General features: G+C 40.2%; 1 protein-coding gene across 1 annotated transcript; it reads left to right on the top strand.

The window, feature by feature from the left end:
• Positions 1-6,446: 6,446 nt before the first annotated feature.
• Positions 6,447-17,161, top strand: LOC103771451 (cysteine-rich hydrophobic domain 1 protein; the record flags this gene model as incomplete). Its single annotated transcript, XM_008938748.1, has 5 exons — positions 6,447-6,501; positions 12,590-12,745; positions 15,299-15,355; positions 15,587-15,646; positions 16,411-17,161. Coding segments are annotated over 5 exons (379 nt in total), but the record flags the coding sequence as incomplete, so codon positions are not given.
• Between the last annotated feature and the right edge of the window lie 7,285 nt (positions 17,162-24,446).

Genomic DNA, 24,446 nt, shown 5'->3' with positions numbered 1-24,446 from the left:
CCCGCTGCTCCGCCGCGCCTGCTTTGTCCGAGGCGGTTCGCTTTGAAAAGGCGAAACTTTGGTGTTAAAACGGGAAACTTGGCGTTTTCCGGTAGATCGGGGCGACGCGAAGCCGTGAGTGAAGAGCTTGGAGTTCAGGCGGCTGTTGGGTGCTGGAGCCGCAGCTCTGACAGCCCTTCGTGGACTTCTCTTTCCAGCCGGTCTGCTGGGTGAAAAGCGAACGCCAGGCGTTTGCAGAGACAGAGCTGCCCGTGCAAACGGCCCCCCCGCGCCCCTCCTCTGCCCCCGCTGAGCCGTGGAGCCCCCACGCTGCACTGCAGAGGTGGCTGGTAGTTTATCTGCTCCGAACTTACTTCTGAGTTTGGCTTAGGTTTGAGGTTGGGTTTTTTTTTTATCGCTAGAACGCAGCATGAGCCAGAATGTTTGCTGCTCATTTAACCGGGTGATGGGCAAACTGTGCGACCTTTAATGTTTACTAATAGGGATTTCGTTAACATTCCTCCCCCTGCCATCAGAGGAATTAATCTAACAAAGTACATCCAGAGTAGACTGTTGATTGTTACATTCATTTTTTTAAGGCAGGGAGGGAAGTATTGAAATTCTTCTATTGTAGAGATCCACCAATCTTGTGTTGCTTTGGGTCTGGCTTTGGACTGCATAAAAGAATGCCCATTTCTCCCTGTAAATAGGTGCAGTGTGATCTAGCTGCCTGCAGCACAAGCACTGGGTGGGGAAACTCTCTCATCCTAGGAGAACTGAGGTTGGATTTGATAGTCTGTCCCTGATGTAAGTCGAAATCAAGCGTGCCTTGAGCTGGTGCCAGTGGGTAGTTGCTCTGCTGCACCACAGTGTAGTTGCTTGTGTTGATGGAATTTCCTTCTGCCTGACCCCAAATAGCATGTGGCCTGACTAGAGGAGGGATGTGACCCAAGCAGAAGGATCAGAATGCCACCTGCCTGTCTTCATAGTTACCTGGCTTTAAGCACTAAACTGGAAAAAAAGGTTACACACATACTTGCTTTGTCTGCTGCAATGATCTTTGTGTGTTACTTCTGTTTCTTAAAGTTCCTCCTTGGCTCCAGCATCTTTTGGTGGTGGGCAGGAGTATGTCCAGGGGCTCTGTCAGCTAGTGATACTTGCATCAGAAGAAAGCAGCATTCATAAGTGATGAGGAAATTATGAGCTAGCATCCATGGCCTTGTAACTGCCTGAATTCCCATCCACCTTGTGTCCTCTTCCATTCCTAACAGCTTTCTTCCTGTAACAACTACACCTCCTGGAATGGTAGAGGGCAGCTTTTATCAGTTCATGTTGAGCTTATAAATAGTTTTATCTTAAAAAAAACAGTGGATGTTATCAAATACAAATAAAGCCTTGATACTGTAGTATGTAATCCAAACCTTCTTTTGAAATGGGAAATATTTTGCTTCCCAGATTGTTTCTGGTTGGTTAGTCTGTATCAGCTCTGAAATTCGTGTCACTTTTTGATCAGAGATGCTGCTGCTGTTGAAATCAGTTGGCTGCAGGAGCAGCCTGCTCTAGTTATTGGAGTGAGATACATCATCAAATAAAACTTGTGTTTGTTTTCTGAACCTGTCTGGCATACTGCTGATAAAAATGTCTGTCCTGATAAGTCAGACACTATTAAAAAAACCACAAAACTATCCAAATAAAACAAACAAAAAACCAGTTCTTTTTAAAAAGCTGATGTTTTCCTTGGATTTTTGTTTTAGGTGCCTTCTGTTCCTCATCTGACACTGGCCTCCTTGGATACTTTTGATGTATAGAGAAGGGATAATTCTCTTAATTCCAGAGTCCTCTTCTGGTCCAGCCTTTTATGTACAGTCCTCTTATAAAAATCCCAAGTTAGTAAATTCAAACTATGTATCAGTTTCATGCATGAGAGTTTTTATTCTTATGACCTTGCCCACGACCCTAACAGAGTTCTTCTGCAGGATCCAACACTACTAAATTTAAGTTCCAAGAATCTTTGAGGGGTTTTAGCAGGATCTTGCCTTCTCCCCTGACTGTTCTGCTAACCCTTTCACCCCTGTGCATGGTAAGAGTGGTCAGGTAAAGTGGTTTGGTTTTGTTTTACTTGCAGAGAGAATGTGTGTGAAAGCAGCTAGCAAAGTTTATGCTCATCTTGTTCAACACTTTCACTCTAGAAGGTTCTTACTTTGAAAAACTAACTATTAGTCATATTTGTTTTCAGAAAGCTTTTGAATTTTAGCACAGAGAACTACCAGGAGCCAGTAAATGCCTTTTCTTTGCTTCTGAAATTGCATTTTAAGGCGTTCCAAACCCACTGTTCTCTCTCTCTTGCATAGTCAGTGTGACTCTGGTTGGTGTATCCAGTATCTCAGCATAAACATTTAGAGTGAAGACTGAGTCATATTGCTACCAAAGCAACAGCAGTAACTTTCAAACACAGAGCAGTAAACAAATTCTAACTTGGTTATAACTTTTCATCTATCTGATGTAATTTTTCCATATCATTAACTCCAGGTGGCTGGATAGTGATGAGGTAGAGAAATAGCCACTAAGCATATTTTTGCTTTTGGGAAGCAGCCTGTGACTCCTGTCAAGCTCCTCGTTTGGGATACAAGTTCACTTTTGTTATTCCATTATTTTGTGACTCCATTCTGTTTCCTGCAGGAGTGCCCCAGGGTTCCACACTGCAGGTGGTCACGAGAAGCATGTTGCCACCAACTGGGGAAGGCAGGGAAGGGCCAGCTGCTCTCACTTGGGATAAGATGACATTTGATTATTATCTGCTATCATATCTGTATTTAAACTAGCAGATTCCACATATTTAAAACAGCAAATGACCTCAGCCTTCTACTACTTCCCAAAAACTTAGTTTTCCAAAACTTTATCCATGGGTAAAGACAGTCTTTGTAGTTCTCTTGGCTTCAGAGGAAAAGGTCCTAGACTAGGAAGAGAAATGCCAAGTGTTCCAGGAGATTTCAGCTCAGGGCTGAGAAGGTAAAAGTGTTTTCCAGAATGTTCCTGCTCCAGTTCTGGGGACAAGAGCCCTTACTTCCTTGTGCTTTGTAAACTAACAGGAAGAGTGTTATAATGGGATACTTGTTGATGTGGCTTGCCACTGGATGTTTTCAGGGCGTTTGCTTCCAACTTCAGTTGAAGGCATTTGTGACTATATCTGACTGCAGCTCCCCATGAGAAGTTGTGTGCTCTCCACTTCACAGATGAAGGAAATGAGATGATGGGACTCGTTCGATGCCATAGATTAAAGCAGAGAAAGAGAGACAGAACTAGAAAGTGAGGTCATCATAGTTCTGTTCCAGTTTTGTTGCCAACAGGAAATGGTGCTTTGCTTTTAGAGCTGCTTGTCATCCAGTGAGAAGACTGCAACTGAAGTATGTGGGAGACTTATCTGAATTTCTAAATGTTAGACTTTGGGCAGCTTTCACTGAGGAGCCAGAGAACTAGCTCAGAAATAAGCTGCCACCAGCTGATGTTTCAGATGATTTAAAAGGACAGGTCCTGGAATTTATTTCACACAGCAATCTTTAAATATACTGAATTTTAGAAGACTTTGTAGACCAGATCATGCTGGATCATTAGTCTCTTGTAGAAGGTCCAAGTTACTTGTCTCTTAAGAAAGACTTTAGTTCTTAACTTTTTTACATTAAATAGTCTAATAACACTTCAGTACTTTTACAAAGCTGCTTGCAGAGCTGTAGAACTATAAAACATTCTGATTTAACATAAAAAAAAAAAGGATTTTTTAATTTGGTTTCCACCCCTCATGAAATAGGAGTTTGTTTCTGAACTCTGTGGTAAATCATCCTGAGGATAGTCTGTAAAACATCCAGAGACACTTTGGTCAAACTGTGCTAGAGGCAGTGATGCTGACTGCATGTGATATTATGGTCTAGCACAGTCCTGTTTTCAGCATAGTCAAAAGCTTTTATATTCTTTTAGGCATTTGCAAATGTCAGTGTGAAAAGATGGATTTCTGTAACTGCTGAGGTTTCTTGGCTGTGTTATAACTGAAGGGAATGTTTTGGCAACTGACAGAAGTTTTGGGGTTTAAATATGTTTCATGACATCAGCCTTCAAACTGAACATACTAGAATATATTGTGGTGGGGTATTTGTAATAGCTCTAAATGAGAAAGCACTAATTCATGTTCTTCTTTATGGAAATTGATGATGCAGTGGAAATTTTAATGGGTATATGTGACCAGTGAGATAAAAGATACTATCTATGGCTTGGGAGGCTTTGAACTGTAGTTCCTAAGGGGAGAGGATAGTACATGTTTGCTGTGCTTTTCTTTTGGTGGCTGCTGGGCATCTGCTGCTGGCCACTGAGGAGTCAGTGTTCTGAGCTAGGTGGACCTTTGGTGTGGTTTGGTGGAGTTAGTCTGTTACATGGAGAAATAATTCTGTAGTACTGCCTCAGCTTGTCAGTGGTTCATTTATTATGTTGACTGATGGCTACAACTGTGATCATTTTGGGTCGTTTTGTTGCTGATGTACAGAAAAGTCCATATTGTTCAAACCAAGCTTGTGTGTCTGCTTCATGCCATTTAGTCTCTTTGGGATTTTTTTCAAAGATGATCTCATGGCTGTTCAAGCTTCCTTAAAAATAATATCATAAGAGAAAACTTGGAAGATTTCAGCATAGAAAGAAAAGCTAAGAAATGTGGAGGCTGACTTGCCAGGTTACATTCCCAGAGAATGGAACTGTGCTTATATTAGGAACCTTTGTGCTTGCCTCAAGTTGTATTGTTTTTCCTGGGTTTTGTAGCATTAGTTTTAATGCCCTGGCTCTGCAGTTTGCTGGATCTGCAGGAGCCCAGATGTGCAGGAGCCCAGATGTGCTGATGTTCAGTTCACTCACGAGCACTCCCAGAAACTTTTCAGTGAGAAGATGTTGAATGAAACAAACACAAATAGGTGGTGATTGCCTCTAGTGCTTAGAGTAGCTTATGAAGGGTTGAGAAACACTTCAACTAACCTCTGCTCTTTGGGGGTTTTGAAGATTTTACACAAGTAGTGCTCCAATAAGTGCTTCTCACAAGAGACAAGGCTCTGACTTTGATGAGCCATTGAAGAAATCAATTGGACTTCACCAGTATGATGGACAAACATTCTAATTAGCTGGCTGGATTACTAAAGATAGCACAAGTTCTTTTATCATGCTTTGCTCTTCTTTAAGGTCTATTTTACATTTTTCTGTAGTTCTGAACATCCCATTGCCACGTTTGGGTACGTGAGTTACTGTGTTGTGCACATGAGTATGTGTGCATCATATGATGATGGGGGAACTGTGACACTGCAGGTGTCAGTTTGACTCAAAGCAAATTCTCTCTGTCCAGAAGGTTTGTCTCTACATTACAACACCAATTATATTTGTGCTGCCCTTTTTGGCTGTGATTCTTTGGGGTTTTTTCTTTCTTTGAACCAACTGCTCAGGAGATAGATCAGCAGAGCTGATAGTGAACCTGACGTGTGGGATATTTAACTTTACAAGCTGAACATGGAGCTCTGTTGAGATGTAAAGGTTGTAGCTGAGCAGCTGCTGTTGTATTTTGTTAAATGAGTGAATTGCAAAGCTGAAAGATTTCAGTTAGGTAGATGGAAGGTCAGAGTTCTTCTGCAGAATATGACAGGGTTAGCATCACAGCTTAATTAACTTCATGTCTACCTGTGTACTTTAAGTAAAAAAAGTCAAGTCAGCCTGTACTGTTGGTGTCCTGCTGATCTCCAGCACTAGATTTTTGGAATTTTGAGTTGTTTGGTAGTTTGGGAGCTAGTGGTAACAAATCTACAAGCAGAGTCCTGCTCCCTGTAGGCTTTGGTTTCAATGAAGACTGACTCCCTCCTCAAAACCAAGAACACTTCAGTGGAGAATAGTCACAGTGATACCTAAGACTTCATTTTCTTGGAGTTTGTAGTTGTTCTAAAACCATTTAGGCTCTTAAATGTTTTGCACGAGATAGTTTAATTCAGCCTAAAGCAATTTTTACAAACAACATGGTTATTAATTTCTAAGATGATGATGAATGGGTTCCTTATAACTAGCTTTATCTGTTGCATGTGAATAAATTGCATGAGTAAGAAAAGAGCAGTAAAAGAATTAATTAATAAATTTAATAGCTAGAGGTTTTTTCCTTAAAGAAGGAAAAGACTAAAACTTACTGCTGTCCAATTGTGAAAGAACTTTTGCACTTTTAGTGACTTGAAGGTATGGAAGTAAGGCAAAAAGCTGTATTTCTGTCTTATAAATGACCTTATGAATGGTACACAAGAGCTTGTATAAACTTAGATTGAAAGCTCATGAAATAATGTAAATGTAAGGACAAAAGAAATTAATAGGTTTTTTTTTTTAAAGTACAAAATCTATTACATTTTTTTAAGGGAAACAAAATAAGTTAGGTGGAATATATTTTGTTTGTCTCTTTTGTTTTCAAGGTTTGGCTTGAGCAACAAGTTTGATACAGAATTTCCTTCTGTTCTGACAGGGAAGGTAAGTGTGAGATTAAACTGTTCTTTTAAATGGAAAGATGCAGTGCACCCAGTGGTTTCTGTGTCACAGATACCTGCTTGTGAACTGCCAGAGCAGTGCAGGCCAGGGCTGTGCTGGAGACTGCTGAATAAACTGTCCTGTATGAACTAGCTGGTCGATGACCAGTCCTTCCAGTGTACTCTGAAACCAGAAGCAGTTTGCAGCGACTCCTGTGTTTGGAATGTCAATAACAACAGCAGAGCTCAACGTGGCATCGTCCTGGTTTTGTGCAGGCAATCCACAGGAGGGCAAGACTCTTAACCTTGCTTTAAAGGTACCTGGAGTTCCTGCTGTCTCCTGTGCAGATTAAATTTTCAGGTACCAGACCTCCCTTTCTATGGGTCTGTGAAACCTTGAGTTTATATTTAGAAAGATCTCTGGAAGAAAATCTGCTTTATCTGAAGCTTGAAGGAACAAAACATTATAGTGTTAAATTCACAAATGAAGGAGGCTTTGAGTGCTTTTTCAGAAACATTATAATTGTTTAGTTCTGAAAACTAGTGGTGACAAGTCTCTTGGTTTCTCTGGAGTCCTGTCACCTTACTAGGTGCAAGTTCAATAAATATTCATTTGTAGCTGTTAATGATTGAAAGCTTGTAACAAAATTCCTGGTTATGGTTTTAAAATGTTTCCATAATTTGAGTTTTCTTTTTTTAGACTTTAAAATTTTGAATTCTTTTTCTCTTGGCTTTTTTTTCCTTTCTGCTGTCTCACTCTCCAGTGTTTTTCTTTTGCTTCGTTTTATATCCCTTTTTGTGTATCTTTTCCAGAATTTGTGATTAAAAACTTTGTTTGGCTCTTGCTACTTTCTCTGATGTCATCCCATGCAGCTCCACGATCTCTGCAGCCTCTTGCAGTAGCTGTTGAGTCATAGTAACAATCTCCTAAAAAGCAGCTGGCCAGCAGCTCCTGCTTCTGCCAAACCCATCTGGGGTTTTCCTCCTTCCCCTTCACCCCAGAGTATAACAGAAAAAATACACCTGTTGAATTCACCCAGCTTTTTTGACAGCAGTACAACTAAAAAGCAGGTTGCTCTTTGGAGTTTCGGGTTGTTAAAAGACAGCCTAAGAACTCTGGCCTTGCTTCAGAATCCCCCTGAGCTCAAGGGGGGGAAGTCTGTGATTCCACAGTGTCTGATGTGAGGCCTGCTGGTAACACCACGTGCATTTCACTGCCTTGCCTGTCTGAGGTTTGTTCCTTCCTGCAAAGCTCTTTCTGATCTCTGAAAAGCCACAGAGTACTTTTTGTTGGAAATAACAGTGGTTATGTTCTTTCAGTCAAGATGCAGTTTGTTATAAGCCTATAGGAAATACCTAGTGGGAGATGTTAAAGTTTAATTTGATTATGTAAGTTCATCTTTTTCTGTCTCTAGAAGATATGTCTGTGTGTATTGAAAAAAAACCAAACACCCCCCTCCCCAACCCTACACTTGTGACAGGCACTGGTGCTCCTATTCAAATTTTCCACTTGATTGTCCTCTTGTGAAATGCAGCAGACAAAAGTTTAATGTTCAGTTGGCTGCTTGGGCTTAATTTAGCAGAGAGAGGAAGGAAGAAGTTCTTCTCCTTGGCATTTACCCTTCTGGTTCTAGGGATCTAGCCAGTGACAACACAACTCCCATGAGCAGGGAATTGCTGTGCTTGGGTGTGCTGCTTCTGTTGAGAATCTTGATATCCTGCTTTCTTTTTCTCTGGTGTGATTTGAGGGACTTTCTGAGTAGGAAGACCTTGAATATAAATTGGTTCCCTTTTATGAGGGGAAAACACCAATCAAATGAGGTAGTAAACACATTTTTCTCACTGCCTGCCATGAAAGACATTAAAAACCACAGTTGTAGTTTTTTTTGGGTTTTAATACTTTCATGAACTGCAAGAAATAATCTGCTTCTTCCTTTGGTTGTGGCACTAAATCATCTTTGTGCCTATTGAAAATGAAAACTGAGTTAGTTTTTTCCAGTAAGGTTTTCTTCAAATACCCTGATAAATAATTCACAATGATAAGTATTGTAGTCAGTTGATAGACCACTTGAAGAACTTTTACTGTTCCTAAAACACAGATTTTTACTTCTTGTGGAATCACAATTTACAAATAGCCTAGTGACTGTTTATACAAGCAATTTGTGATTAAAATATTTGCTCTGAAGTTGCATGGATACAGAGCTAGTAAAAGGCAATGTGATGCTTTATTCAGCATGTCTGTGTAACATTAAGTTTAATGGCTCTATCCACTGTGAATTGATATTAATAATATATCCCATCTGCTAATGGAGTGTAAAAGATGAAGCCATTAGGTGGGGTTGATGGATTTCTCTATGGAATTGTTTTTCTTTTTAATAAGTACAGATGAAGATCTACGTTTTGAAACGCAGGATAAGAATCTATTCAACACACAATAAAAGTCCTAAGTAGATAAAACTATCCAGCTACACATTTCTCCCAGAAGCACTAGGTTTTTTGGATTTATGCCACTGTGTAGTCTTAGGAATTGACTTCAGCTTCCTGACTCTGTTTGCCCATCTCCATAATGATGACAGTAACCTTTGGCTCATTTTCTTTTTTTAAAATCCAAAGTACCCCTCCTTCTTCCAGCTCCCTGCCTCCTCATCTCCCAGCTTCCACAGAGTCTGGGTAGTTGTAAATCAGCCTACAGCTAAGATACATGCAAGTGCATCTTAAATATTTCATTGAAGCATGTTTGTTGCTTTTTTTTGGGAGAGGTGGATGTTTACATTTGAGGATAAAACATAGACAATAAAACAGTAAAGGAAAATACCAGGTAGGTCAGATATTGGGCCTGGCTAGTTCAGCTGGATTGACTTGATATTTATCTTGCAGGGTGAGACACAAGATTCAGCTGGTTTATAATACTGAGTGAGGCCTTCAAACAGTGAATTTTTTAACAGGAATATTTTAGGAAAAGATTTGAGTACTACAGGGGCAATTTTTTAACTTCAAATAATGCAATTGGGCATCAGCCTAAATTGAAACTCAGGCTAAACTTAAGTTTTGTGTGCTGCAGTTTTATAGGATTATTCAATCTTTTAAAACAAGCACTTAAAAGCTTTTAACAAAATACTTGTGATCTGTGGCTCAATAGCCCATGCTGCTCCAGGTGACAAGAAAATGATGGAGGCAGTGAACCTTAAGGAGGCAAGTGGAGTTTCCTGCCCTGATCTGAAGACAATAAGGGTCCTGTACAGAGATAACTGTGCAGTGCAGGGAGCCAAAAGCCATAAACTGTGGCCTTGGTATTGTGATCCCAGAGTGGCTGTGATTGATAGGGCTGCTGATCGGGGTGATTGGGGGAGAAGGCTCAGGCCTGCTGGGCTTGCCTTGTTCTCTTCCTGTGTTTGGAGATTCTCTTGCATCCTGTTGTAAAATATTATGACACCCGCTCCTTGCCTTTTAAGTTTTGGGGTTTTTTTTCTCCTTCCCTTGAAGACCTGAAAGGAGCTAAAGTCTCTTTACAAGGTGTACTGCACAGCCAGGAGCTACATATTTATCTCATTCTTTTCAAGACCCGGACAGAAACTCTCGAAGAGACTTCCCAAAATTACTTAATAGACTTTCTTAGGGAGCTTTCTTTTTGCAGGAGGTGCTTTTAATTCTCTGTTTGAAATACATTAGTTGTCCCATATTAACCTTTCAGTATCTGTACCTACAAAACAAGCAAGATCTAAAATTATGCCAGAAAATCATCAAAATTCTTTTGGTGACAATTGGGATACTGTTTTATTATTGAATTAGAACAGCTATTTTATTTGCAGATATAGATTCTTTGTGGCTGTGTAATAATGCTGAACTGTTACTGAGCTGTAAACTGAGAGCAACAAAACTGCATTTTGCTTCTGTTTCTCACAGAATGAGGCTTATCTTGGTCACTAGCTCCTTCAGTTTCCAATGAAGATGTGACATTCACTGACAAGTATTTATTGTGGTTACATTTCCTCAAGGGAGAGATCTCCAAAAGTTTGGGTTAGCCACAACCATCTGAAGGAATTTCATCTTACATTGCAGCTCAGAGATTCACCTTCCCATGGAAGCATTTGGTGCATTAGCAGGTAGTAGTGGTGCCTTCATAGTGCTGTACTAAGGTAAACATCATGCCAAAATTTCTGAAGTAGAAATTGTTTCTGTTTCTTGGTGGCATCCAGAAGTTCAGAGATTGGCAGTGCTGTGCTGCACAGGGAGGAGAGTTCTTCAGCAGTGTTCTCATCAACTAGCATCAAACTCTTAACATGTCAACAGAGACCCTTTTAAAGGTAGCCCAGTGGCAGGGAATCTCACCATCCCACTGCCTTCTTACTAGGCACTCAGTTTTTCTGATCCAAGAATCTATCTGACTTCTTTGCATGTTGGATGTTACCACTGATGGTGAGGTTTCTTCATGGTCAGTTCTAGACTGTGCAGTTCTACTGTCCTGGGCCAGTTTGTACAGCTGGATTTTGGGGTTGGTGTGAGTTATTGTCAAGGTCCAGTAAACTTTGTGTCTAATAGAAAAGGAGACATTATCTCATTTTAGTGGGATTCATTGCAGAGGTAGTAACAGGGTACAGGAAAAGAAACTACTTATTTTTATCTTTGAAATAAATAGAATGATACATGTACAGATTTCAAGAGACTTATCAAAGTGCCATTTGTATATATCTAAATTATGGGAACCTGGAAACCTCCTTAAGTGTTGAGAATGCCAGTTTAACATCAGTCCCCTGTCTTGGAAGCACGTCTGACTGCAGAAGCTGCACAGTGTTACTTGGACTGCATACAACCAACCCCAGTTTTGTACCTCACTGCAGAACCTTCTCCCACATTGCAGGTGAAATGCTCTTGCTCACCTGCCTCTGACATTTGTTATATCCTAAATACAATCCTAAGACATTGGCAGGGAGATCTGCAAAACCTTTTGCCACGTGCAAATACAGGCTAGTTTTCCACAGGACAATGTGATTTTCATTTGCTTTCTGTTCATTGAAAATGTTCCAATATGTGGGAATAGTTTCTTTTTGCCATTTTCTTTCTTTTTTTTTTGTTTAGTTTTTTAACTGAGGTGTCCATTGTAAAATATATTTAAATGTTGATGTTCCAGTCAGTCTACAGAATTATTATTTTTTTTTATTTGCTCCATTTGTGTATGTAAAAAGAATTATAAAACAGTCTATTTAATGAGGGGGTAGCCTGTATAATTACAAAATAAATACTTTTTGTACTTATTAATTCCTGCTATAAACCAATCACAGTGTTAAATTATGTTTTTATATTACTAACTGTAGGCCTGGCTTGTGTACAAACCCCAGTGACCTCTGACTCTGCACTGCATGGTGATCTGAATGGCCAGGAAACAGATGTTGTGTTTATTTACTCCCTTTCCTGAAAGGTTTTAAAGAATTTAGCTCTCTGAATAGGCGGAGGTAGCAGAATCAGGTCCTCTCCATTTCCTGGGCCATAGTTTTGCTCCTTTGGTGAAAAGAGGCTTTGTCATTAAATTAACCTTTTGTGGTGGTTGTTGCCCTTGTTTGCAGAGCCAGGAGGACAGAGTTGGGCTGGTGTGGTTGGAAGGGTGATGTAGTGGTTGTACAGCTTTGTATACAGACTAATACTGGGGGGTTTTCTTCAGCATGGCAAGTAGTTAGGAAAGATTTCTTCTGTTTTTATTTCTTTTTCACTTGTGAGTGTCTGATCAAGCCTGTTAAAGTTAGATCTGATTATTCTGCTTTGTGCATTCACATGCTGGGTGGGGTTAGAGTTCAGAGTGCCATTGTGGAGTCAGTACCACGAATCCATATTTGCCTTGTAGCACAGGAGTTATGTAGATGCTGTAGAGAGGTGAGGAATTTGGAATATGTAAACAGGTAAGTGTTCTCACTCTTGTAAAAACAACACTGCTGTCAGAGAAGGGAGCTTATTTCCTTTTCATGCTCCCTGGGTTTAGAATATGGGGTTATGTTTTATGTTGATATTATGTTCCAGTCACATTTTTCATCTGTAGAGGCAATGATTGAAAAAATACCCCTGTAATAGCTTTCCACTGAAATTCAGCACTTCTGTTGCAGGTTGCCCCAGAAGAATTCAAGACCAGCATCAGTCGTGTGAATGCCTGTTTAAGGAAGAACCTCCCTGTCAATGTAAAATGGCTGCTTTGTGGCTGTCTGTGCTGCTGCTGCACGCTGGGCTGTAGCCTGTGGCCTGTAGTTTGTCTTAACAAGAGAGTAAGTACTGGTTTCATTCTTACCCTATTGAATTTGCAGTTACTGAGAACATTAAATAATGTTTAATAGTATTATCCCCCTTTTGAAACCTGAGTTTTGTCTGGCTTGCATTCAAAAGGTTATTTTGTTTTCCATTCCTTAGAAAAGAGAAAAAGTATGTTTGTTAATGAAGTAATTTATACTAAATTATCAATTGAATTAATAATCTTAGGAATAACTAATGCTATCTCAGTTCAAAGAACAGGATGGGAGTGTGAGATAACCCTAAATTTGCAGGATCTCTAAAGGTCTAAGAATTGTATTAAATGAGTGCAGAACTGGATGCTGACTTTCCAAGACTGTATGAACTGGAGTGAAAATGACTTTTCCTCTTCACTCCCCCACCACAGAATAAATAGGTTTTAACATTAAAAATCACTTTTTCTTTGTTCAATAGATACTATAATTTTGCAGAGCTGTGGTTTGTTTGGCATATTTTACTGTGCTGTTTCTACTAAGAACAAACACAGATTTGTTTTGTATTTCAGAATTTTAAAGACTTCCCTTTATCTGTTTATTTTCAGCATTTTTTTAGCAGGAATTTGACAACTCTTGCTATCAGGTCCAAAGTAGTTACTCTGAAAATTTCTTTAGCAATATCAAGTAAACATGATCCTAATTACCCCTATGGTTTACATTTGCAATTGATTTATCACAGCAGTAAATGTTTAGGAAGTACATAAATAGATAGTGTAATGATATTCTTTCCAGCTAAATAGTTTGTAAGACTTGTAGCCATAAAATCTTATTATCCACAAATGTTAGTACGTGGGTGCACTAGGGGAAAAACTTCATGCTTGCCAATTTAATTTTAGGAAAAGATCTTAAGTAAAAACCTGTTAAGAAGTAGTACTACTGGCTTTTTGGAGTTTATTATCTTTAATAAAACTGAAAGCAAACCCAAGGAATAGTTGCTGCTTTTCAGGGAAAATAGAACATGTTTTGCCAAACTTTCTGATTTGCTCAGGAAAATTTAACAGTTGCATTGACTGGTTTTGGTGGGGAAAAAAGAAAGAAATGCACTGAAGGCAAACTAAGGTAACTTGTTGAACTGCTAATTGCTGAGCCCTGCATCAGTAAAATTACAGGAGTTTTAGCTCATTTTAACTGCCTTTGTAAACATCCTTATTGCACAGGAATTAGCTAGAGGGATACCCCTGGAATACATTAGCACACCACCACATGGGCATTTGTTTAGATTTTCACTAGCACAAGAATATCAAATATTATTTTAATGTATTTCTCAAGGGTACAGATAATCTGAGTAGGAAAGGGGATGTTACTTCTGTGGGTATGTGTACACAAGACAAATTTGATCCCTCTAACAATCACAAGTAGAAGATGGATGTTAATTTTCTCTTGTGATGGGTTGAACCCAGCCAGCAGCTAAGCACCCCCAGCCCCTTGCTCTATCACCCCTCCCCAAGCAGGATAGAGTCACAAGAGCAGAAGTAAGGAAAAACTCATGAGACAAAGTTTGATAAGTGAAGGAGAAAGAAGGGAAGAAGAAAGAAGTGTGATGTACCTGGCACAGAATATCCCTTTGGTCAGGACTGGTCAGCAACAGCTAAAACATTGATGTGGTGTCAGTGCTGTTTTAGTCACAGATCTAACCCACAGCACCATAAAAGCTGCTATGAAGAAAATTCACTCCAGCCCAGCCAGTCCCTGTACACTCATCTAGCAACAGAAAGCAGCATGAGATCCAGAGGCTGCAGTATGAAACTAAGACAGCTGAAATGGGAAATGAGTACTTTTTAACTCCAGTGATAGCTTTGTCACTGGAAAAACCTACAAGGATGTGGTGGACTCTCCACTGTTATGTCTTTGGCTCAGGATTGGATAGCTTTGTATCTCTTTTTTTCAGTGAGATGGTGCAGCTCACCATTATTAGCTTTAGCAAAGAAATTGGTGGGTGGAATTCTGTGGCATGACCTTAAAAATCACTGAAACTCCAAAAATCTCCCACAACTAGAAAGAGCAAAATATGAAGGTCAACTCTTGGTGCCCAAGAGCTGAAAATACAGGCACTGTTTGTTGTGAGCTGGAGCTGTGTGGTGGTGTTTTTAGGATGCAGATAACTGTTACATTAGCAGAATCTGGAAATTATGTGTATGTAAATCATGTGTTGTCAATAGCTGAACTATAGCAAGTGTAGAATTTGGCCAAGAGAATGTGGGAGGAGATCCTGGTTTTCTGGTTTGGCTACAGCAGGTAAAAATCCTAAACTCAAAAGGATGTCTCACTGAATAAATGAATCCTGGGAAAGCTGCACTCCTAAGTTAACAAAAAACCTGTGAGTGTTGTTCTGTGTTTTCCCTGAAGGATCTGATGCTCAGGAGTGGGGAACTGAAGTGGTAGTACTGCCATTTACAATTTCTCTTCTGCTTGGTTCTGCTTTCATAAAGTTAACTTACTTGAAATTAATCTCAAGCCAGAAATGCAACAGTAAGATTCTTCTAGATGAGGTTGGCTACTGAACCATTTATAATACAGTTTTGACTTACTTTTTAGACTAGAAGATCAATTCAGAAGTTACTAGAATGGGAAAATAACAGACTATATCATAAGGTAAGAAAAGTTAGAGTGCTTGGGTTTTTTTCAGCTTTAAGAATAGTAAGGGTTTTTGCATGATTGGCATGTAGGAGTTTTACAGTCTTGTTATAATTCCATATTTTATACTGATCTTAAAGGTGTGTCAGAAGTGTTCCAGCTCCTAATAATTTATTATTAATGCTTGTTATAATGCTCATCCAAACAACACTGTGGTGTGCATTAATCCTCTGATCATTATTTTCTTAGCTTGGTTTGCACTGGAAGCTGAGTAAAAGGAAATGTGAAACTAGCAATATGATGGAATATGTAAGTATTACTTTTGTGACTTATTTGGTATTCAACATAACTATGAATTTTATGGATTTTATAAGATCCTTAACTTATTAGAATGTCACCTAGCCAAAAAAAACCTCTCAGAAAAAGGTGCAGTTGTGTTGGAGGTACACCTGTGAAGGCCACTTTTGGCAAGAGCAGCCATGACATACATTGAGACTTAGAAATTGTCCCCCTTCCACATTTTCTCTTTGCAATCCCCTTGTTTTGGTCGTAGTTTGCAATGAGGGAGGAGACCCACTGGGACTTGGTGCACTGGTGTGTTTGCCACACCAGCCCATAGTTCTTTAACACTTAGCCACCTTTTCCATGGTGTTCATAATTGCTTTGATGAAAATGATTTCTGCAGAACTGCAGCATTTTTATATTATTGTGGGGTTTGTCTGCATTTTTTTCTTCTTTTTTTTTCCCAATTCTGAATTTTGTAAAGTTTTAACCAAGATAGTGCATTTAGGAAAGAGGTATTTCCATGATTCTACTATTCCTCTCTCCACTTTTCATGTCTAGCTGTGGAGAGTGTGTAGGCTTGAAGAAAAGAGATAGTCAGGTGTCTGGAAGCCCTGTATTCCAAAATGACTGAAATCTCTGCTTTCTTCCCCCTGGGAATATCCCCTCCTTACAGAATTCTCTCAGATATGTTTAGTCTTACCTAGCTAATGTTGCATGGAAATTGTGCTGAAGGGGTTGAACTTTTTGGTTACTGTGTTGTGTTCTTGTCTTTCTCCCTTCTTCAACAGGTAATATTAATAGAGTTCTTACCAAAATATCCCATATTTCGACCTGACTGAGGAACAGCATTTGGTCTTTCATGTTACCTGTCATTTTCTACCCTTAGTGCCTTGTAGATGATTTTGGAAAGAAGATGGTCTACTTTGCTGTGACTTAAAAATGTTCTTCGGTAGAATATCTTCCTCGCTGTGTTACTTTCTTTTGTTAAGAAGAGAACAATTTGCACATTATTTTTTTTTATGTTAAACGAGGCTTCTACGTTGCACTCTGACTTTTTAACAATAACTGATGTAGTTGCCACTAGGGATCTCACATCAGTGCTGCTTAAACTTGTTCGGAGCATGCTGCCTTATTAATTTCTATATTTGCTGTCCTCAAAAGTGCATCTTTACACCACATCATCCTGTATTTCATTCAAAATGTTGCAATTCTATAAAACCTCAGTAGAAATGTCCAGGTAAGCGTCTAGTAGTAAGGATTTTAGTATAACAACTTGCTTGCATAGGACTTGCAATCAACAGCACTGGTTTTGTCCTGCACTTTGCAAAATCATCATTTTACATGGGGGGTGGGTGGGTGGGGGTGTTAATTATTTTACCCACTATGGATTTGTAAATATTGACTCTTTGCATAATGTAAAGTGTGGTATGCCAAGGTTTACAGAATGTAATATAGCTCTTATTCTATTGCCAACTGCCCAACATCATTTTGTTCATGACATTTGCTAGGATCCCTCTGTACAGACCCATCCACATCCTGGTTTTATGGTAAAGCCATAAGGAGTTTGTACATACTATCAGATGTGTAGGGCTCAGTTGCACTTTGTTTAGTAAATGGATGAAAAATGCATAGCATTTCTGTCTTTTTTTTTTTTAATTTTAAAAGAAGTAGTTCAGGTGTTGTTTGTAGCACCTGAAACAGGAAGCTTAAATACTGTTCACCTTTGAAAAAGCTGCATTTGTGGGGTAGATGGTGGCTGCTATTAGCAAAACATCCTAAAACCTCTTTTTAACTTGGGACTATGTGGATGTCAAGTGTTGTTTTGAAGTAAGGAAAAAGCTTCATAATTGGAGACCTTCATTACTAAGGAGAAGAAATTGGAACAGCTCATTGAAAGCTGCAGTAAGCCTTCTGTGATTTTTGTAGTGGGACAGTGCTTCACCATTTTAAGAGCTGAGTGACACAGCATCATTTCCCATGGAAATAAATTTGATCTAAATTGGAGTTTCAAAATATGCCAGTGGGAGGAAGTGGATTGTTTGAAAGGGTTCGTGTGTATGTTTTGACATCCAGGTACAACCTGAAGAGACACAAATGCCTTGTGAAATTCACAAGTGGTTTTAGATTCTTCCCTGTTTGCCTGATCTCAGGAAGGGAAGGAGTTGTAGAAAAACTTCCTGTAATGGCTGGCTGAAGCAAGACCACTTGATAACAGTAAGCGAATGAAAACTGAGGCAAGTTCCTTTCCTAAAGGGAATTTTCCCTTGAAATAAGAAATGAGAGAGGAGCCAGCAGATGGCTGTCTGCAGGCTGTGGTGCACAGCATCCAAAGTGCCCAGGCATTTCTCTGCAGCGACTTGACTCCTTGTGACATCATCCCAAGTGGCTTTTTAGTTTCAAGGGTGACTTGGGATTTCCTCTGAATGTATTTTGCATCTTTCCAGTACAGACCATTGTATTAAAATAGGTTATTTGTAAGTCCATTGCATTCTAATAACTGTAGTAGGTCAGATTTCTTGCAGTGTTTACAGAGAGTCAGTTTTACACAAGTGGTGGCTCCCTGCCACCCTCTGTGCTGTCCTTGCTGCACGGCTGGGCAGCGCCAGGCTCCTGCACTTGCAGCACTTGCCAATCACAGGCTGATGCTTCAGGTTCTGTTGATTGGTGCAGAGGTTTCATTTGCCTGGTAGATTGGTGACAAATAAGTGTGTAATTGGATTTGTAACATAAACACCATGGTTTTCATGCCTTGAATTTACCCTTAGCTACACCTCGCAACTCGGATTGCTATCACAGAACCAGGCAAAGGGCCCTCTCCAGTTTCTTTTGTTAGGGTGAGTGTTAACTGGAAGCAGACAGAAAACATGTAACAGCAGAAAAAATGCTGCATAAGCCAAAACTGAAGTAGCAAACCATTCTATGTATTTTAGTTCCCTTACAAATAAGTTTCTGGAGTAAATGAAGGGAGCTTAGCTTAATTAACACAACAATGGGAGTTTCTTACTGTTGTGCCAGAACTTTGTTAGTAATTCTCTTTTTGTGTGTGTGTAAGAAACTCAAGAAATCTCAGCAGGCTCCTATTTTCTGCTTTATGTGACTGTTTTCAAAATGTTCTTTTCCAACTGGGAGAAGAGGCAAGCCAAAAGAGAGCTCTAGTAATGGCCAGCAGTGAATGCTGCGTGGTCTTCAGCCTCGCTGCTAACAGAAATCCCCTTCAGCCTGTGCTGACTTCATCATACTCAGTTCAAAATTCCTGCTTGGTCTTGTTTCTGTAAAGTGCTGTGCCAAGCTGAGAGAATACCCTCAGCCACAGGAGCCCCCAGTCCCTCTGGGCTGTTCCCTGGCCACTCCCTGCTGTGATGTGACCAGGGATCCAAGGCAGGAGGAGACCTTGGCTTTGCTTTCCCACCCTCATCCCCTTGTCCCCTTCCCGTGGGCCTGGCCACATCTCTGCCCACAGCAGATTGTCTGCCCCTGGGCCTCTCCCTGGCACCATGGGGCACTTAAGCACAGAATATTAGTTTTTTTAAAGTTTACATTTTAACTGTGTAAATTGTAGACATTTTCCTTTGTCTGTAACTGTTAATTGTATCATCTTCAAACCATGAAAGGGTCTCTTTTTCTGTGTGTTTAAATAGATGTTTAAATACATGGCCATAAAGCAACCAGTAAAAAGTGTCAGAGCCAAAGCTGCCATTTACAGTAAGCTCCATGTTTTATTAAGTAAATAAATTTGCATTAAAATGCCAAACCAGCAGTATTATATTTGCCTCTGAAAGACACAGGTTCTGTTGCTCTGTTTGAGAGGAAGGCAGGTGCACTTCTCTGCTGCCTGCTGGTTCTGTTTTGCCTGGCCCATCCTCTGCTTCAATATAAAAACATTCAGCAGAGAATTCTGCCTCACAAGCCTGAAAACCTCATTTTTGACAAGAAGTCAGCATGAATTGGTAAACCTATTTATGGAGGGTACTTGTTAATTGGAAAAATACTTGTTCATTGGAGAAGGAATTTGTAGCAATGTAGTAGAGAGTAATAGTAGTAGTGGAAGAAGTGCTGGAGAAGGGGCCTGGACTGGTTCCAACAGAGAAACTGTGCAGAGTGAAGGGAACTAGTAACAGTAGTGTGAGCCTGCAGTGGATTTTTAAAAGCAGTTGCTGCCTACCAAATTAATGTTTGATTTTTTTCATATAAATATGCTGACACTAACTTTCATTTCTAGTTTCTATCTACTTGGGTTTATATCTAGTGTGTGTCTAAGCAGTACTGAAGTATTAAAGAATGCAGGCAGAGCATCAAAGCTCTTACCTACTAGTTCCCCACTTGTATCTGGGAAGTTGTTTTCTCATAGGAGAGGGGAAAAAGTGTTCAGGGACTGCACAGACAAGTCTAGGAAGCGTGGATTCAGTTGTCCATGGGTGACTTTCAAACAGGAAACATTTTTTGCCAAATCTGGTGTGGTCTGGATAAATAAAAAGTTCCTATGCTCTCCTTGATAGGTAAAAACTCCACAAATATGTTTATTATTGTCCCTCAATGAGAGTTTACTACATTTACTTGTCAACACACTACCATTGGAGCAATAAAAATGTCAAGCTATTAATGTACAATATCATTTTAGTAAGTAATGTTATGTGAATCTTCTGCCTTTTTTGTTTGTGTTCTGCTTTTTGGTGTTTTTTACAGTGTTGTAACATTACTTGTACTGCATAAGGAAAGTGGTTTTGTTTAAGCTGTATGAAACTTTCTGTTCTTAACATTTTTATTCTGTTTACAAGTGAACAGCCACTTTTTTTAATACAACCTCACATCTTGAGAGTTTGTTCCTTTTTTTTTTTAAATGACAATAAAATTATAACTGAGCTCACTTTCTACAAGTTACTGTACTGGCTTGTGCCATGAAAAGAAGCTGGAAGTCAGACATGCATAATCACTTTGAGATGTTTTTCTTTAATTAAATTTAAAGATGAAAACCTTTGAATAGAGCAGTGTGTTCATGGGGGGGAGGGGGAAAAAAATCAGCTGTGACTCTGCTGTTAGCAGAGTGCTGGTCAGCCATGGGTGGAGTGGCCACAGTGGTGGGTTTTCTTTAAACCAGACACATTTCTGATACAGCCAGATCAGGTGCTTGTACTGGGACTTAATGGTTTAAAGAACAAGACTTGGAAAGCTTAGGAGGGCTTTCCAAAAAAATAAAGCTGCAGAGTGATCATGATATTGGGTCTTTCAGGTGATTTGTTTGCCTTACAGAGCCTCTATTGTAAGGACTTCTTGTAGGAGTCTCCTGCAGCATTCCTCTCTGGAAAGCAGGGGGTTTTCTCCTTGGCTGTTGTGGTTGTGCCTCAAAGGGAGCCAGACCTGAGCATGGGCAGTGGGTTTGTGACAAATCCTGGGCTTACAGAGGGGACTGGGACACAGGACAGTGGAGCCTTTTGTGTGGGTTAACCCTGTAGCTGTGAAAGCAGGAATTAAAATTAAAGCCTTTGGCTCATCCCTGAGGGGAAAATGGTGCATTCCTGAAATGGGCACGTGTGAGGCTTTTGTTGAAAGTTGGTGTCCTCAGTTGTTCTGGACAAATCCAGGAGCATCTGGGTTGACGTGCTGTTTGAGCATGGAACTGTTACTGAATATTGTGTGAGGGATTCAGAGAACATTGCTGGGATGTTAGGCCCAATACAGGAACGTTGGGCTAATCCCCAGTTAGGATTTAGGAGATGCAATTGTCTAGACTACTAGCAGAGAACCATTTCAAGAATATTTGGGATTTGGCCCTGGCTTCTCCTGTTGGAAGGCACTTTGAGCTGTTCAGTAGTGAAGGCTACTGTGTGGGTGCCAGAGAATTGCTGTACATCTGTCACACCAGTAACTGCTCTTCAGCATAAACAGTTGAGGTGTGCCAGCTGAGTTTGTTTTTCTAGTTAAGCTTATAGGGACTTAAAGCCTTTGCTAGATAAAATGCAATGTTAGCTTCCTCTCAAAGCAAAGTGACCTGTTTCAGATCATCCTGCTTACATCTGCTTGCATTTCTTCAGTTGGAATGAATTTTCCTCAACTAAGGGTGACCAGAAACAATCAGATATTCCAGATAATGGCTCATGGCCAAAGCACCAGGTATTTCAGTGTAGATTGTTCCCTCTTTTCTGTGAAAATACTGCAATCCATTAAAGGATCCCATTTGTCTCCTTAATGGCTGTATTGTCTTTCTGATTCAGAGCCATTCTGTAATAAATTTGGGGCTTTCTCTCTTCAGTCACTTCTAGTTTATATGAGCTCCCAACAGACACTCTGAGTACTGGTCCCATGAGTCCAGACTCATCGTTTGGCAGTTTGAGCTGCTGAATTTCTCAATACTTACATTACAGTGGTCTTCCCAGTCCTCCAGCTCTTCTGGTATATGTGCTCCTGTTCCTCCTGTTAAAAAAAGAAAGTCTTTGTCACTCACAGATTCCATCTGCAAACGTAACAAAAATGCTTTTAATAAAAAGATGACTTCCAAGATTGCTGGATGCCTGAATTCTGCTTGTCATTTCCTAAAACCCCTTTTAGTTAGTCCTTTACCTGGGTTTAACTTTTACCTCTCCACCTGACTGTAATTTCCTTGTTTACCTGTTAGATTTAACCTATTTGGACTTTGTTGATTTACAACTGTTTATTCTGTAATGGTGAACAGGGCAGATTTGGGCCTTGGCTGAAGTACTGATTTTTCTGTAATCACTGGATCTGTTCAGAGTATTATCCTTTTAATAGATTCACATTGTTTCACATTCTTTATATTAACTGTATGATCCATAGTAGCCTTATTTTTGAACAGCAAATCAAAATCTCTGCAGGAAATGGATTTATATGTCTAAATTCACTGGTAACAAATGTGACCTGAGGCTTCTAGGGGAAAAAAAAAACCCAACCCAAAACCCAAACCACTTTTTAAGAACGCTCCAGGTCACATGGGATATCCAAACTTGTAATAAAATTGGGAGGAGGAATTAAGTAGCTCTCAGACTAAAAAGAATTTACAATTAAATTAAAAGGCTTACATTCAACAAAAGGTAATGACTGATCTGCATGAGTAACTGAAAATTACAGGTTCTCCAGGCAGTATCTACAGGGATATCCTTGGCCATTGATGACAATGAGGTGTCTGAATAAGGCAGCAACACCAAAAAGGAGTTCTTGTTTTGGCAGTGTTGCAGACAGTGCACTAACATGCCCAGTGGTTGTGGAGGGTGCCCAGGTGGAGCTGCTTTGAAGCCATATGACTTGCAGATTCTGGTCTGTTGGGACTTTCTGCAAACATTAGCCCTGAGGTTGAGCGTGTAAAACAGCTCAGAGTGCTCAAATAATGGTGTAAAACAGCTCAGAATGCCCAAATAATTATGGGAATGGCTTGGGGAAACCACAGCCACTCTCAGCTCAGCAGGGCAGCTCATGGGTTTAATTCCATGATAGTTTCTTACATTTCATCCTTCATCAAAGATTAATTTATTTTGATCTTAAAATGACTGTCTATTGGACAGTGAACTCCTCAATCCACATCTTAATCTGAGCTACTTAAAATGACTGTCTATTGGACAGTGAGCTCCTCAGTCCACATCTGGATTACAAACTGCAAAGCTGTCAATGAAAACCTAAGATGTCAGTTCTCCTAACTGCTGTTTCCATCAAATAAGTTCTTTTCAAATCTAATCAAATTCCTGTTGGGTTGGGGTTTGGGTTTATGTGGGTTTGAGGGTAGTTGTGTGTTTTGGTTGGGGTTCGGTTGGGTTTTTTTTGGGGTTGGTTTTTTTTTCAGATAATTCTCAAATGGTTGAAAACTTCATGTGCTAGAAAAAAAACTACTGTAAAATCTGTTAATGGGCAACAAGTTGTTGGCCACTGGTGAGGCTCTGCGTGGAGAGGCAATTTTCCACCTCTGTGTGAGTTCACTGAAACCACAGGTAGTGTTTGACCCAAAGGACCTCAGGGGTTGGCTCTCAAAATATTTCAGGGGTTCTGTGGAACAGTTAATTCCTATCCAGCTGCTACAGCATTTGTTCAGCATTTCTTTCCACCTGTAGCAGAAGGCAGGGAACAAGGAGGAGGAATGGATCCTAGCCACACTGGAACCACAAAGAGGAGAGACACTGCCAAGGTAACTTTGTGATATGCTATTTTGGGTCATTGTTGAGTGCATGGAAGAGGTAACTTGCCTTATAATTCTTGGTAATGGAGGTGTTCAGAAAACATGTAGACAAAGTACTTTGACACGATTTAGTGGCCATGGTGGTAGTGTTGGGTGATGGTTGGACTTAATCTTAGAGGTCTTTTCCAACCTTAATAATTCTGTGATTGTAATTTTCAGTAGCATTGAGTAGTGCTGAGAATCACATTGCTCTTAAGTTTTCATGTAGTATTTAATGGAGTTAAGAGCTTTGAAGCTCAGAGTGTGATATGAACTGGTATGACTCCTCTCAAACAGAGGCTACCAGATGGGTTTGAATTGCAGAATAAGCATCAGGTGCTACATCTTCAGGGAATAAAATGCTGTAAAGCCAGACGAAAATCCCACCCAAAAATCACTGAAGTTTCTCAGTGTCACCAGCTGTTTTGGGAATACCGCTGTATTGCCAGAGCGGCTGTTGGGACTTGCGCAGTGAAATCAGCAGCATTCTTTACCTCCAGTCGCTCTGACAGAAACCTCTTTGGACTTCCTCGGACACTTGGGGGAGCTCCTCGTAGAAGACCCGAGAGCAGGAGGCGGGAGACCCACAAGGGCCGTGTGCGCTCTCCCGGCCGCCTCGCTGGGCGCATTCCCGGCTCTGAGGGCGGCTGAGGCGGTGGCTGCCCCGCC

This window comes from Merops nubicus, unplaced genomic scaffold (assembly GCF_000691845.1).
Source record: "Merops nubicus isolate BGI_N331 unplaced genomic scaffold, ASM69184v1 scaffold13814, whole genome shotgun sequence".
Classification (NCBI taxonomy): Eukaryota; Metazoa; Chordata; class Aves; order Coraciiformes; family Meropidae; genus Merops; species Merops nubicus.
Note: the sequence above shows the minus strand (reverse complement) of the source record. Positions and strands in the feature narration are given on the sequence as shown.